Raw genomic sequence first — 16786 nt, 5'->3', positions numbered from 1 at the left:
CGCACACACACACACACACACTGACTGCTGCACACACACCCACTGACTGCTGCACACACACACACTGACTGCTGCACACACACACACACACACACACACACACACACACACACACTGACACACACACACACACACACTGACACACACACACACACACACTGACACAAACAAACACACACACACACTGACTGACGCACGCGCGCACACCCCCACACCCACGCGCGCACACACACAGACTGACGCGCGCGCGCACACACACACAATGAATGGTACACACACACACATACACTGACACACACACACACTGACACTGACACACACACACACACACACACACACTGACACACACACACACTGACACACACACACTGACTGACACACACTGACTGACACACACACACACACTGACTGACACACACACACTTACTGACGCGCGCGCGCGCACACCCCCACACCCACACACTGACTGAATGACTGACTGACTGCCGCACGCACACACTGACTGACTGAGGCACACACACACGCACACACTGACTGTGTGTGTGTGTGCGTCAGTCAGTCTGTGTGTGTGTTTGTGTTTCTGCGTCAGACTCACTGACGCGCGCGCACACACACTGACTGACTGACGCACACACAATGACTGACGCACACACACTGCATGAAGCTGTAAAGGAGGGAGGGGGGGAACTGGATTGATGTGAATGGGGGACAAACAGAGAGAGGGGGAGGGGTGAGGAGAGAGAGAGGAGCGGGAACATTACATCCCGGGCAACGCCGGGTCTCTCAGCTAGTATAAAATAAACGTAAAGAGAGGGTGCATACCATTCAATGATGGATACAAAAAAAGGAACAACAGGACAGTCACTCTTATACTCCCAGAAAGTGAATATATATATCATTTACGTGAATCACTATCCGTATTTGAAGTGTGTGTGTATATAAATATATATATACATACAAATGAGCATACAGTAACATTTCCATTTGCTATTTGCCTTGCTATGGAGGGTTTTTGTCACTTTTTTACTCACATAACTTCACATATACATACATATATAATATATATAATATATATATATATATATATATAATATATATATATATATATATATATATATATATATATATATATATATATATATATATATATATATATATATATATATATATGCAGTGGAAGTGTATTGTGTGTATTTACCTACACACTCACTCCACATTTCAGTAACATACATATACATCTAAATAATATTCACATATACACGTTTGCTATAAATGGAATTATTACAATTTTACATTATATACACGTGCAATGAATGGAATAAACACTGTAATAAGTTTGAAATCGCCTATCCGAGCTGCTATGCATGGCTGATCCCTTTTCTCCAGCTTCCTTGAATGTACTACTGTATGAGGAAGATCATGTGACCAGATGCTAGTGCACGTTTAGAGAGAGGGAGGGCAGTGCTGACAAAGGGGTGTGCCTGGGTTTGTGACAGGCCATGAAGGGGCAGTGCCTTAGCAAATGCTTGTTAAAATAGAATACAAGAAAATTGGTCTTTCAAAGTTGTTTTTTTTAAAACCGAAAATGCTAAAAGTATTTTTTCTTACTACAGAACTGATTTATTAAAAAAAACACACATGCAGGATATAGACTGAACTGCAGCTTTAAAGTTTTCTTTAACACATATGTTTCTCAAAATAGAGTGGAGGTACTTTCTGAATAAATTTGTCCTGTATTTAATATGTGCATAGGAGTACAGCGAAGGAGTGGCTGACAATAACATTAAAATATGCAGCAAGCACTACATACATAACGAGACCTCAGTTGAAGTGGCAATGCACATGCGGCACCCCCAAAACAAAAGAAAATGTTTTCCACTGAGCGCGCGCAACGCGTTCAAGCGCACGATTTTTTAACAGACTTTGGAAATTGTTTTTGCCGCGCGACGGCCACATCACGTGAGCGGTTCCGCAAATGAGTGTGAACCGCTCACGTGACGTCACGACAACGCCTCCCTGTCGCCTCTCGGTGCCTGCAGTGCAGGTTTCGGGCACAACACGCGAGTGACGTCACGCGGTTGTGCGCGCGCACTGACGCTGCAACTATAAATGAGTACACAAAAAGTTGGAAGGCAAGAGCATATTAGTGCCTCCGTCTACCAACTAGAAGCTCATTATTCAAACGCACTCCTGGGCACCACTTCATAACTATAGTGAGCTGTATACTTTGTTTGTATTTAACTATAAATGAGGCCCAACACTCACAAGGATAAGAACCGTGTGTCACATAATACATTATTGCAGAATCTAGTCAATCAGCACTACTACTACATATATAAGCAAAAAAAGTGGTGCACGCAGGTATAAGGGTCTCCCTAAACCCTAGACAGATACCAAAATAAACGAGTACCTGCAGCACTCAAAAACAGCTGTGACACTAATAGAGGTCAAACACAAAGCAATTTAATGCAAAGAGAGCAAACAAGTCTCATAAATAGATCATATTACACAGGGCACTGTCAAGATGCAACTACCCAAAGAGGGGTAAACCCAGGATGAAGGGGGACAAGGAAGACAAACACTCTGATTTACACACTACAAATATCACAGTAAAGTGCAAAAAAAAGGGGCTACACACTGCCAAAAAGTCAACAATACAAAAGGGAAAAAAAGGAACACACCATTCAAAGATCAAGGGGGGGGGGCTACATCTTGGGCACTTCTTGGCTCATTCCCACAAAAGGCCTGGGACATAGTAGATAGGGCTGTGCTGAGCTTTAGCAGCTGCTTCCGCACGCGTGCGGAGGCTGAGAAATTCTGAGCAGACAGGCAAATTTAAAATTTACCGCTCAGGGAAGCGGAGGAGCGGTCACGTGACCGCTCACATCCAATGGGAGCGAGGGACTAGCCCCGCCTCGCCTCGGCTTTGCCCCGCCCCCAAAGCGTGCTCACTGCTTTGCCTGCCAGGACACAAAAAAGCTCCAGTTTGAGCAGGCGAGGCAGAGCAGGAGCGCGGATCAGCGCGGCCCGAGGCCTAAGAGTGGTACTTCCCTTCAGGAGGAAAAAAGGAGCCCCATAGCTGCAATGCAACCTGCGAATACTTCGCTTGTGGGAAGGTGATGTATGAAATATGTAAAGATCATCTTATCCACTGCTCTGCAATTCATCAATCTACCATCCAGCAAGCATGTTACATTCAAGGGACTCCTTTTTTTTACGCATTACTGTTTTATGTCTTGTTACAGAATTCGATCCGGGATTTCCTCTAGAGCTGAACACCAATATTTCTTGCTCCGGAGACTCCCGGGTTCCTGACCCAAATACAAGTATAGTTGCCAATGTTCCCACCTGCAGTTTTAAAGACGGCACCAGCAGTCATCCAATAGGCAGCAAATTTTGATTTCTTGTATCAGAGCTAAAACACCAGTAAGTATCTCGGGAACCGGGAAGATCAGTGGAGCTAGAAATAGCACCGTTCAGCTACAGAGGAGTGTATTGACACCAGTACATTAGTATAGTTCTATTTGTGCATGGTACTTGTGTCCTCCTGACAAACTCTTTGCATTATGATCGGTCATGTTTTATTGTTCCATTTCATTTCTACTTATTCTTCCTTTCCCCCTGCCCCCATCTCCTCCCCATTCCTCCTTTACCCTCCCATGCTCCCCCTCCCTCCCCCTCACTTTTCCATCCCTATTACACATGTACGTTTTTATTATGTTTAAGGGACCATATGTTGATCAATATCCTAGTTTCCTCTTCAAATTGTGCATTTTTATGGTACTAGATTAGTAATAATATTATCATGTTGCGGTTTTGCACGATTTAAAGTTATGTTGTTAATATGAAATCAGAGCCATATGCACTTATTTATGTATTTGTTTATATTTTAAGGTACAAGGATTGTTTCTGTTGTGCAGGGTTAGTTAGATTTGTCCCTTCACGTTTATTGCCAATAGAATCTTGCCACCGCTGTTCATTTAGGTAAATTAGATCACATGTAGTGTTTTTGCATTTGCTTTGCTCAATATAGGGTTGCACAACATCAGTAATCAGATACAGCTGATTTAGGGAGCTGACAAAGGCTTTAAAAGGTTTCAGGCTAGTCCGTTACCTTTTCCCCTGAAGAAGTCACGTGGAGTGATGAAACGCGTAGGGACCCGTATGCTGTGATGTTGCACGTCTTTCTGTAACCACCAGCAGGCTGTGTATCGAGCGACCTGCCTGCATCTATCCCTAATTGTGGTCAAACAGGTTACTTTATTACAGCAATAGTTGCGATCTCATTAGAATTGTTTTACTGGCATCCTGGAGGCTCATACATTTTATACATACATAGAATAGATCCGCTGGGGACTACAACCCCCAGCAGCCCCAGGGGCTACAGTCACGTGCTGCGCAATAGGTCTTTAGGATTTCCCTGCTGAGCAAAGGATACATTTGGCGCGCTCTGAGAGCACCGCCAGTCGGAGCTGGGACAAGGAAGAGGTAGGTTGTGTGTGCAGGTGTCTCTGGCACCTGCACTAGGCCAGAAACCCCTTGTTAGGCCCCGACTCCCCTTTCAGCTTGTGGTTGCTGCAGGGACAAGCTCAGTAGATAGAGACACTGTCCCTGTAGCACCAGTGATGGGGACCAAGCCAGGACGCGGCTGCATCCTGGACTCAAGTGGTCTGGGACCAGACACCTGCTACTACAGAGACGATTAAAAAGGTGCTACAATCCATGTGGGACCCACCCATCGAAGAGGCAGAGGCGTTGCGGTTCACCACTCTGGATCCGTGGATCCCATCCTACAGCGCGGCCGGGTGTGGAACCACCCGGCAGGTACCTCAACACAACAAGTGCACCAACGTACACCTCTGTTCTAGTGGGCAAGGCTGACCTACAAATTTTGTGTGGGACTACTTATTCGGGGACACCCGGGTGGGTGGTTGCCGAGGGCCCCTTAGGTGTGGGACTATGCATTGGGTGTGAGACATACGGTCGTGCGTGACCGGGTGGATATGTATGTATATAATAAGGCTGTGCATTAAAACTGTTATACTTTATAAAGTGTGTTTTGCTGCATGGAGTTCCTGTAACAGGGTCATTCCACATGGTAGAATCCCGCTACAGGTGGAGGCGCTACTGAACATCGACTCAGGTATACACCAGGTTCCCAGCAGCGGAGACTCATCTCCTGTGCGCCACAGGTATTGCACCACACATACACTGTAGTCACACATCTCCCAGGGGATGGGAGAAAGTGCGCTACATTAATATCAGGTCAAACGGGTTAAAAGGACTTTAGAAGACAGTGCGAGCGCAGAAACCTCATTAATGACTTTTGTGCAACAACACATGTTGCAAACTCTGCAAACATATGTCTAGATCCTATAGCCAGTCACAACCATGGAACACTCAATGTTAAAGGATCATACTTCTGCACATCCAGGAATGTGGTGTATATGATTCAATACAACAAATACATTGGGGAAACCAGCCAAAAACTTCAAAGCAGAATGAATATGCACAGACACTCTATACTTCACCACGAAGAAGGAAGATACTGCTCACCTATGGGACATTATTTCTCACTACCAGATAATTCCATAAATGATTTAAAAATCAAAATCCTCAATGGAATGTTTAAATGCACCCAAGAACGGAAAACATTTGAACTCAGAATGATAAGACCGACACCAAAACAAGAGGACTTAATGCGGATATGGGGTTTCTCACACACTATCACAATTGTTTGTAATTACCTACAGTACATCTGTTTTTTTCCCTGCTCTCCCAAACACTGTTTTAGCCATAAATTCCTTTGTTAATCAGTTTTGCTGACCTGAGGAAGAGAGAACTCTCGAAAGCTTGTCATATGACATAAATTGTTAGTCCAAATAAAAAAGGTATCACCTAATACTGAAGAACTCATTTATTGTGCACATTCACAAATATACACATACACGCAAGTGTATTGTGTGTGTGTGTGTGTGTGTGTGTGTGTGTGTGTGTGTGTGTGTGTGTGTGTGTGTGTGTGTGACGCCGGCTCATCGGAGAAGCGTGTGAGGTGGCAAGTCAGAGCGCTTAGGGAGACTGTGTCCGTGGTCAACACAGCACTCTGACATAGAATGTGTAATACTTTACCATAAGCAGTTTACATCTAGTAGTAGATAGATAATATATCAGATACAGTACTAGCAATTCAGAGTCAAGTATCTAGTACTATATATAGGGGTGCCTCTCCGCTTCATTATTATATTACCTCCATTGATGAGGCTTTAAAGTAGGATTTCATCAAAGAACCTACTGATGAGACACCTCTACTTAACCAAACAAATAATCAGCATACCTGTTTGCTGGTGGGAGGTTCAACTACTAAGAACCTACCCACTTCTGTGGTGTAATAAAGTTATATAGGAATTGGCACTAGCCAATTCAAACTCTGCCTCCTAACTCTGGTGGCTAATATGCAACTCCTGCAACCGATTTGGTGAGGGTCAAAATATCTGCTTCAGTAATACACACATCTCCACCACGAGACGCCTTTCTTCACTATGTGCAGATCCACTTGTAATTATTCTGATCCTTATTAAAGTATATATAAATAATATACATTACCTGTGGTGCACAATATATGTGTAAGCGTCCCACTCGCACACACTAACTCCATTTTTAATTGTTTTAATACAGTTAATTTTTTCTGCGTCGTCACTTTCAAGTTCCAAACATTAATATTTTCTTCATTAACCATTAAAGTATCATTTTTACTCTGCAAAGGGTGTTTCTCAGTGCAGCATAAAGGGACTATCTTTCCTCAGTTAACACGTGTGTGTATATGTGCGCACGCGCATATGTATGTGTGCGTATGTGTCTGAATATGTATGTACGCGTGCGCATATGTGCGAATATATATGTGCGAGTTTCAGACCTGAATATCGCTATTTCAGTTACTATTTGTGATCTGCTGTGTGAGAGTTTACACTGCATCATATGCTTTGTTGTTGCTTGATTGGATGGAAGACCCCTCTGCACTGGATCCATCCAGTTATATATTGGAGTCATTGCACTTTTGTATGTCTTATGCTCACATAAAGAAAACTAGAAACATGTATCAAGATCAAAATAACAGTGTTCTAAATAGACATTTTTGTTCTGTGATAGTACATTTAGACACCACTCGACTTTTGCTTTATCACAAATTACTGTAGAATATAATTAGATTTCTTTGACATCAGATACGAGAAAGTATCTAAAAAGTAATCTACTGTGTGGGGAGGGGGGGGGCAGGATCATTGTACTTGGTTTACATACAAATGGTTGAAAATTAATCAATTTTTTTTTTTTAATAAAACATGCACTATGATCTGCATGAATGTTAGAACACTAAGGTAAAAAAAAAAAAAAGCTAACTGCTAACACCTTTTTTTGCCGCCATTTGTCTGCGAAAATCGAGTGTCTCGACCTTTTTAGTAGTGCAACCAGAAAAAACGAGTACAGGCTCGAGGGGGACAAACGACCACAGAATTGTAAAAAAAGATACGCAGTATAATAACCAGAGCAAAAGCCGGGTTGGGAGGCTAGTTGGTGCAGCTTTAAAATATGCAAAAATAATTAAGAGCAGGAGGAGACATATAAAAGGGTTAAATTGATTAAGTACAAATGGAGTATATCACCTGAAGTGGACTAGTGAATGCCACACGTACAGCAAGTAAAACTCATAGACTAAAACCCTAAGTCCCCGGTGTGGACTAACCACTACTCACAAAAAAATCACCGTCCTGCATCTCCTGCTGCCGCTGTGAATATGAAGCGCAGCTAACTGCACAGATCCTCCAATGGTCCCCCAAAAAGATGTCTCTTCAAATCGATCAGGTAGAAAATGCAAAAATAATTTGAGGTGACTGCCGCTCCAAACCCAAAAAAATGGAGAAACTCATAAGCCAAAAAGGATTAAAAACTATTTATTAAACTACATTAAAAAAAATGTACAAAACACAGGAAACACTCCTTTGTTTGTACATGTTTTTTATGTAGTTTAATAAATTGTTTTTAATCCTTTTTGGCTGGTGAGTTTCCCCATTTTTTTGGTTTGGAGCGGCAGTCACCTCAACCTATTTTTCTCAACCTTTAAAGTTAGGGAACACACTGAATTTCAATAATTGGGGTGTTATAGTACATATTTTCACTGCTGTGTGTTCTTTTGTGTCTATCAGAATGCAGAGAACATTCAAACACTGTGGCGAATGTATTGCTGATAACTACATGTAATAGAACCATTTTCCCAACAGTAAGCATGTACTGTACAGTATATTAGAGCATGCGGAGTATTGAACATCAATGCTCTCTTAGCAATTAGCATGTGTCAAAGACCAAGTGCTGCCACAATGGTGTTTCCCAACACAACGAAACAAGAATAAACAAAACTCCCACCTATATCTCTGCTTAATACGGTCTTTTTCTGACAGAAGAAAGCTGCACAAAACATACTTGTCTGGAAAAAGTATATTTAAAGTACACGAGCAGATAAACCAAACCACGTGGAAATGACCCAGCAGGCACAATGTACACTTACTGCAGATATGACTGCCAGTTGACTTTGTTTGCACGCACTTCTGCAGCCTTGGCCGCAATGATGTTTGTTGGGACAGCAGCATCGACAGCACCTCGGATGTCCATCTTTTCTCCTCTGCTAAACAAAGCCATGAACAGCAAATGAGATCTACAGTTTTGCTGTAACATGTATCATTTGTTCACAGCGCATATAACGAAAACTGTCAAAGTGAAAAACAAAGCTGCAGCGTCAACTCGGATAGCGATTTTTGTTTTTTTATTACTTAAACTTTTATGGATCATTTTTCAAGAATAAGGGGAAAATTGGTACATATAATCTGGAAGTATCACATTTGGGGAGGGATTAGGAAAGAGGGGAGGGGAATAGCATTTGTACATATATAATATAGTGAGCATCAATTTAGATACCACATAAATCACAGCGTTCATAGTATTTTAGTCTAGATATGGGGATATACCTGCATGTCGGAACCAAGGGGCCCAAGGCTCTGAGAATTGCAAGGTGGCGCCATCCAGATAAGATGAAAGTTTTCCCATATAAACTATATGCCAGAGTTTATTATTTATTTGATTTAAAGATGGGGGGTAGATTGTTTCCAGTTCTTATCGATTGTGCACCTAGTGGCATTTAAAATTTGCGAGATAACTTTGGCTTTCTTTTTGTTTTGGTTGATATCATTGGTTTTCCCAGCAAAATAAATAAATACATTTTTTATTTGTTTAAATAAATGTTTGTTTGTCCGGCCATAGAAAACCACAGGTTTAACCCTAGAGCCACCAAACTTGGCATGCTATCTAATAGGATCAAAACCCCTAAAAATCAGGTTATGTACATGCACGGTGCGGTACCAAGCATTTTCATGTAGCAATTTGATTATTACTGGGTGTAGTGAAGCTCAAGCTGTCTCTCCCCACTGATTACCTAGCTACTGCAGTGCTAGCTGCCCAGACGTACATGTATGATTAGATAGATAGATAGATAGATAGATAGATAGATAGATAGATAGATAGATAGATAGGACACACGGAATTGCCCCCCAGGGGGGAGGGGGTGTCCAAAATAGGGAAAGTTCAAAATATTTTTTTTGCAATTTCTAACATCCCCATCAACTGTGTAACCCCTACATCTTTCCCATCCATGCCCTCCAAACCTGTCTGGACCCTGCTCATGGCCTCACGCTCCCACCCAAAAAAGCCACTCGCCCACCCCCCAAAAAAAAATCGTCCCTCTCTAATCCCCTTCATTTACCCGCTGGCGAGACTTACCAGTGGCGTGGTGCGGTGAAGTGGTGCAGCGTCTCCTGGCATTCTCCTTTTCCCCCCTTCAACTCCCGGCATTCTCCTGCAGCTTCCGTGAAAATGGGCGCGAGGCGTCAAATGACACCGCATTGCCATGATAACAGGTCGCTACGTGGTGTCACGACATCACGCGGGCGTCACGTGGCATCCCGTTATCATGACGCCACGCGCCCCTTTTCACATAAGCTGCAGGAGAATGCCAAGAGTTGCAGAGGGAGAAGAAAGAGAATGCCAGGAGACACAGCACCATGCTGCCGGTAAGTCTCAACAGTGAGTAAAATGCACTCGTCCCAGGCGAGGGGGTCAGTGCATTTGTAGAGCCCTGGATAAATATAATAATTCCACAAGTTTGTTTGTCCGGCCATAGAAAACCACACGTTTAATCCTAGAGCCACTAAACTTGGCGTGCAAACTAATAGTATCAAAAGGAAGAGTGTGGGGAGCGGAGTCACACACACACCAATGCCCACACCTACGCTCTTCCTTTTGATCCCATTAGATAGCATGCCAAGTTTGGTGGCTCTAGGCGTGTGGATTTGTATGGCCGAACAACTTTCTGAAAGGGAAAAAAAATAAATAATAATATATACAGTATATATATTTTTTTAATAATTTATTATATATATATATATATATATATATATATATATATATATATATATATATATATATATATATATATATACAGTGTTCGACAAACCTATACATTTGCTCGCCCCGGGCGAGTGGATTTAACATCGTGGCGAGCGCCTATTGGCCCAAGCAGCACACGTGTGGTACTAGGTGGTACTAGGTGGCGAGTAGATTTTTTTGTGTGGAGAGTAGATTTTTTGGTGATTTGTCGACCACTGTGTGTGTATGTGTATGTGTATGTATGTATATATATGTATATGTATATGTATATGTATATATATATATATATGTATGTATATATATATATATATATGTATATATATATATATATATATATATATATATTATATATATATATATATATATATATATATATATATATATATATATATATATATATATATATATATATATAATATCTTTCTAGCCACACACACGTGGATTTGTATAGCTGGACAAACAAACTGATAGATAGAATTTATGTTTTTTTTGTATTATTATTGATTAGCAGCAGAATGGTTAAATATTGATGGCCTAAGGCCGCGCTTATAGTCCTTGCTACGGCGACGCTAACGTCCACTGCGGTCGCTGAAAAATCAAATGTAATTGACTTCCAGCGATCAAGCCGTCGCTGCTTCGCGCCGCTCCTACTATAAGCGCACACGAATAATTCAATACATTTGTTGTGACGCAGCGTCGCCGCGACTTTAAGCACACGTTCTCATGGTATAGAAATACTTACTATTCCAGATGATCTAACAAGCATTTAAAAATCTGCTTCAAAATATGTCTCAGTCTGTGTGAATAAATTAGCATGACCTACAAAAACCTGCTTCCGGTTTCTTGTGTGTCCTTCACAAAGTCTTGTGGCCTGATCTGGAGCAACCTCTGATGACAAAACAACCCGTTTTTGTTTTCCCCTAAGCAGCCGATTGAAGGGTGGAGCCAGATTTAGCTACACACTGCCCAGTTCTCTCCAGCCCTCAGACTCACCTTGAACAGGTAGCAAGCAGGATCCTCTGGATTGTGTGAGGACAATGAAGGCAGGGGAAGAACTAGCAGCACAAATCAGAAGTAGAGAGAAGTCTACCCTGAAAGACATGACAAACAATAACATTCAGACAAAGGCACACACAGGGATGGGAGTGCTGGACCTTGTATTGTAGCATCAATAGAAATCCACATGGTTTGTTTGAATTTATTCCAGAGCCTTGGATACTATACTGCAGGAGTGGCCAACTCCAGTCCTCAAGGGCCACCAACAGGTCAGGTTTTCAGGATATCCCTGCTTCAGTACAGGTGGCTCCTGTGCTGAAGCAGGGATATCCTGAAAACATGACCTGCTGGTGGCCCTTGAGGACTGGAGTTGCCCCCCCCCCCCCCCACCGCTATACTGTAACAGTGCTCCACATATGGATTTAACCCCTTATAAATGTGACTAGTTGCATCTAGCAGATACTAAAGGGACAAGTGGCAAAACATTGAAGTGGCAGATAAATCATCCATGTTTGGCATGTTTAAAATGTGTTATGTTGAAGCAACATATATTGAATCTGTATTTATGCATATTAAACCTTACATTTTTAAAGTTAGTTTCATGATTCAGCATTTATTTAACAACTTTTAACATTTAGGCCCAAAACCTAAAAACCATTAAACCTTATAGCTGCTTTTATATGACGTACCTGGTACAGGCCTTTGTGCCGTATTAGCCTGCAGCCAAGTAAGGGTGACGGCGCGAGCGCCGAAATCAAAATACCAGAAGGCAATGCGCACGGCAGTAGTGCACGTTTGCAGGAGCGCGACGGCACAACCCATTTTTCACGAGACAAAATCCTTTGATTTTGTCCGCGACAGTCGGGTCACGTGCGCGGTTCAGCCAAAGAGGGCGAACCGCTTACGTGACGTCATGGACACGCCCCCAAACATTCAATTGAAACTGCTGTTGGTCGCGTCTCCTCCTCCAGACCACACAGATAGCCTATGCTGCAGGCACATGACGTCACGCGCGCCGTCGCCCACTGTGTACAAGCCCTTAGGTACATCATTGTTTAAATGCTGTCTAGGGGATGTTCGGGTTGGAGCTGGGAGGTCGATTAAAATCGAAGTGGAACCCCTTCTATTTTTGTCTTTTCGGGGTGGGGGGCGGCTGCAATTCTAATCGTTTTGGTAATGATCACACGGACGCGATCCCGATCGTCCAATGGATTTCGGGTGCTACCTCACTTCTAGCACCCTAAAGGCTTTTAACCTGTACAGTTTTTTTTTGAGCTGTCAAATCTCTTGTTTTGAAAATCTATTAAACATATGACTGCAATTTGTTCCTATCTGGGACTGCAGCATAAACTGCCACACACTCAGTTCTTCTGTGTGCAACTCTTGATCAGCAGATAGTAAGCAATCAAACCACACATCATACACTCATCATGCCTCTGGAAAAGGGAAGAAAGAGAAGGATATGAAATACGTTTGTACTGCCTGGCCAATTAGCACAGACAGGAGAAGGGCCATTACAAGAGATGTACAGAGCTACTTCCTAAGACACCTTCCGATGCGACCCCATTCAAGTGATTGGGCCATATTTACTAAGCAGTGTTACTCCATACGACACCTTACAGCCCAATCACTTGAATTTGAGGGGCCCTATTTACTAAGCCATACTGTAAGGCTGCGCTTATAGTGCCAGTGACAGCGACGTCGCGTCAAAACAAATGTATTGTGCTTACAGTAGGCGCGACGACTTGGTTGCGATCGCTGGAAGTCACTTCAATTTGATTTTTCCAGCAACCGCAGGGTGACGTCAGCGTCCCCCGGCACTATAAGCGCAGCCCAAGAGGTCTTGTAGCATAGCACTGCTTTATGGATATGGCCCATCATTGAGCTCTTATGACCTTGGGCCGATCCAGATTGATTTTTTACATAAGAAACGTACACAGAAGTTAGCCACCATCGGGTAATATCGCAGCTGTTAAACTCCAATATCACTTATACGTACTTTTTGAAAACTTGGTTAAAAAAATATATTTGGATGGAAACGTTCTGACTTAAAAATCCCTTTATTGAAATCTATGGGGTCTGTATCACGGCAATGCACTGAAACACAGCATTTTTATTTATTTGTAGCTGACCTTGCAGCTACATTAAAATGTTTTTTTTTTTTTTAATCTTGTTACGATTTGGGGAAAGACAAACATGCAGAATTATCCTAGTAGCTAAACTTCTTCCAAACGCCTCCTACTAACACTGGTCAAATCGCGGCGCAAAAGTACCTCAATACATAAGCACGGAGAAAAACAATTTGAGGTACCTCACAATGTTAATTTAACACCAAAATGATTTTGACAAACAGACCCCAATGATGCTAAAAAATAAAACAGACAGCGATCAAGTTCATTGAAATTAACCCATCACTAACAAGCAACATTTGCTAGCCCTGTCTCAGAGATGTAAACCCTTCAAAAACATCTCAGTGAGATTTGGGGGCAGAGCACAAAGAACATACCCGGTACATTTCAATGGGAAAGCACGGACTCTCACTAACGCTAATGCGTGTGGAAGATGACAGGTGTGCTGTAAACACCAGCACCACCGTTGGAATGCTGCCTGCAGGTCAGCGCTGTGCGTCTTCTACCCCCCATGTTCTGTAATACTCAGCAGGGCTGATCCACGAGCGCAAGAAGGCCAGAGCTCCGCACAAGAGGCCACCGTGTCATAGTGCGGCACCAACCGCGTTCCAAAGGGACAATGGGAGTGGAACTCACCGACGTCACTGTGTGATTCCCGGCACCAGGGACGGCTGGCTCACCCCGTGCTCCCGCTATAGCTTCCTATCGCCTCTCTCTCTCTGCGGCTGGCGGACAGCTGACAAGGGAGGCAGAGGCCAGAGTCATGTGACAAGGGAGCCTAGTCACGTGATTCAAAACCCCGGAAGTAGGCTGACAGTGGGAAGGAGAGCGGTGTGCACACACATACTGTACAGGCTGCACAGGGCTGTTTATATCGGTGCGTGGAACTGCTAAATGTATACATAATACGTTACTAGGCGTACGTTGTTGGGGTGTATGGACAGATGTTGAACTATTTGTATCTGTTTGTTTGTGCGCTTTACTTACGTTTACTAGTTTCCACGGAATTTATATTACTCCCGGCAGCTATACATTCATTTTTATGAATTCAAGCTTTGAGTTTACCAGTTGGACATTTGATTTAGTAACTATCAGTTTCTGATGCTTGGGATTATAAATCTAAAAGGAGGTTGGTAAGGCCACTTCACCCTCAGTACCTTTGAGGACAAGATCCACGTGCTATGCCGGCCACACAATCGTAGGTTTCAAGGATCAGTTGTAAAGATCAGGACTGTGATGCTGATGTATGTATAAGGACACAAGCTCACTACTACAAATCCTTTTACCCAGTGGTATTTTTGTAGTCAAAAATGTGCCACAGTCCTATGCAAAAGAAAAATAATTTATGCCTCAAGTACAATCAATAATTAAGCTTTAAATAAAGTAATGCAAAAGAAAATGCATTTATTCCTTCGCTTCACAGTATTTAATATCTACTTCTAATAATTTCATCACTGATAACTGGGCATTACCTTGCTTTTTACTGTATTGAACAGTGGCCTAGAAGCTATATTAACACAGCCAGCCACATGGATATACACATTTTAATTCTTAATTGAAAAAAAAATACTGTTAACACGTGTCCCTAATTATTTAATGTTTTCTATGGATAATGAATTAAGGGATCATAATGACCCATACAAGGGATAAAAAGTTCTCTTAGCTGTGGACGCTTTCGTGACACGCAAGGATACTTCCGGCTGGGAAATATTCGATTGTAAGCTCCTCGGAGCAGGGACTCCTCTTCCTTAATGTTACTTTTATGTCTGAAGCACTTATTCCCATGATCTGTTATTTATATTATCTGTTATTTATTTGATTACCACGTGTATTACTACTGTGAAGCGCTATGTACATTAATCTCGCTATATAAATAAAGACATACAATACAATCTGAGATGAGAAAACTTGCTGGTTTGTATTATACACCCTCTGCTGTGCCATTCTGTACAAATGCTGCACAAATTACTCATGTGATTTTGTCTAATTGGTATGCTAAATCCCATGCCTGTTTTTAATATCAATTTGGGGGCGCATGTGTGGCATGCACCTAAAATGGCCACTTGAGTGAGGAGCTCCTCCAATCCTGGTCACAGCACAGGCAAATAAAGGGCCGCGGAATAGAGCATAATCACTGCCACACACAGCCGGAACATCCAGCAGCATGAAGTCGAAGCAGGGGGGGAAAGTTCAGCCCAGGAGGTCTCGCAGTTCTTCCATCAACACGACCACAGGAGCAGGCAGAGCAAGAACATGGTGCTCCACAAGGCCTTTGTCAGATTCAGAGGATCGCTGTCAGGACACACGCTCTGCAGCCAACAACAACACGTCTCACACAGCCTATAAGAAGCCACATGTCTCTATTCAGGGCTTCACAACAGCTTTCCTGGCTGGAGTAGGTTGCTTTGCTCTCTTGCTGCATTACCGACTATTTATGCTACTCTTGGATATCCTGGTTCCTAATCTGGGCTTACTTCTACCTGCTTTTGCCCTGACCCTGGTCTGTCTGACATGTCCTGTGTTTGCCATCTACCCTGACCCCAGGGATTCGCCTGCTTGCTACTTGTCCTGTTTGGATCCCTGTCTTCAGATCTCTAGACTTCTTCCTGCCTGCTATCCTCTGGACTCTACAGACCTTCACTCTACAGATCTGGATTCCTGCTCCAGCATTCTGCTATAACCCCGGGATATTCTGCCCTTCTGACTCTCCCCATAGATTTCTCACACTGAGCCTGATAATCGCTCACTACAGTACCTACAACTAAAGGCGACTTACTGTAATATCAGGATGTATGGAACCGTCAGAGATAACATCTCACATTCAAAACGTATCTAAAACCTGTTGCTTTTTCCTACGCAATATTACAATGATACGCCCTTTCCTCTGTTGCTCGACTGCTAAAACTCTGACAGGCCCTTATTCTCTCCCGTCTCGATTACTGTAATCTGCTGGCCTCCCTGCCTCTCGCCTGTCTCCCTACAATCTATCCTAAACGCTGCTGCCAGAATCACTCTACTCTTTCCTAAATCTGTCTCAGCGTCTCCCCTGCTAAAATCCCTCTCCTGGCTTCCGATCAAATCCCGTATCACACACTCAATTCTCCTCCTCACTTTTAAAGCTTTACACTCTTTTGCTCCTCCTTACATCTCGGCCCTAATTTCTCGCTATGCTC

At 42.8% G+C, this 16786-nt stretch overlaps 1 protein-coding gene across 5 annotated transcripts in view; it reads right to left on the bottom strand.

The window, feature by feature from the left end:
* Positions 1-14403, bottom strand: part of ATP6V1H (ATPase H+ transporting V1 subunit H) — a 106907-nt gene extending 92504 nt beyond the window's left edge. For 2 of the 5 annotated variants that reach the window (XM_075584362.1, XM_075584383.1), the window contains exons 1-3: positions 14250-14403; positions 11482-11579; positions 8558-8674 (exon numbers count right to left, since the gene is read on the bottom strand). In XM_075584362.1, the coding sequence (XP_075440477.1) occupies positions 8558-8661 (104 nt within the window). In that variant the 5' untranslated portion in view covers positions 8662-8674; positions 11482-11579; positions 14250-14403. Of the gene's footprint in view, positions 1-8557; positions 8675-11481; positions 11580-13990; positions 14190-14249 lie in introns of those variants that run through there. The other 3 variants (XM_075584370.1, XM_075584375.1, XM_075584379.1) reach the window with 3 other exon arrangements.
* Between the last annotated feature and the right edge of the window lie 2383 nt (positions 14404-16786).

Source organism: Ascaphus truei, chromosome 2 (assembly GCF_040206685.1).
Source record: "Ascaphus truei isolate aAscTru1 chromosome 2, aAscTru1.hap1, whole genome shotgun sequence".
NCBI lineage: Eukaryota > Metazoa > Chordata > Amphibia > Anura > Ascaphidae > Ascaphus > Ascaphus truei.
This window is presented reverse-complemented; position numbering and strand designations above follow the sequence as displayed.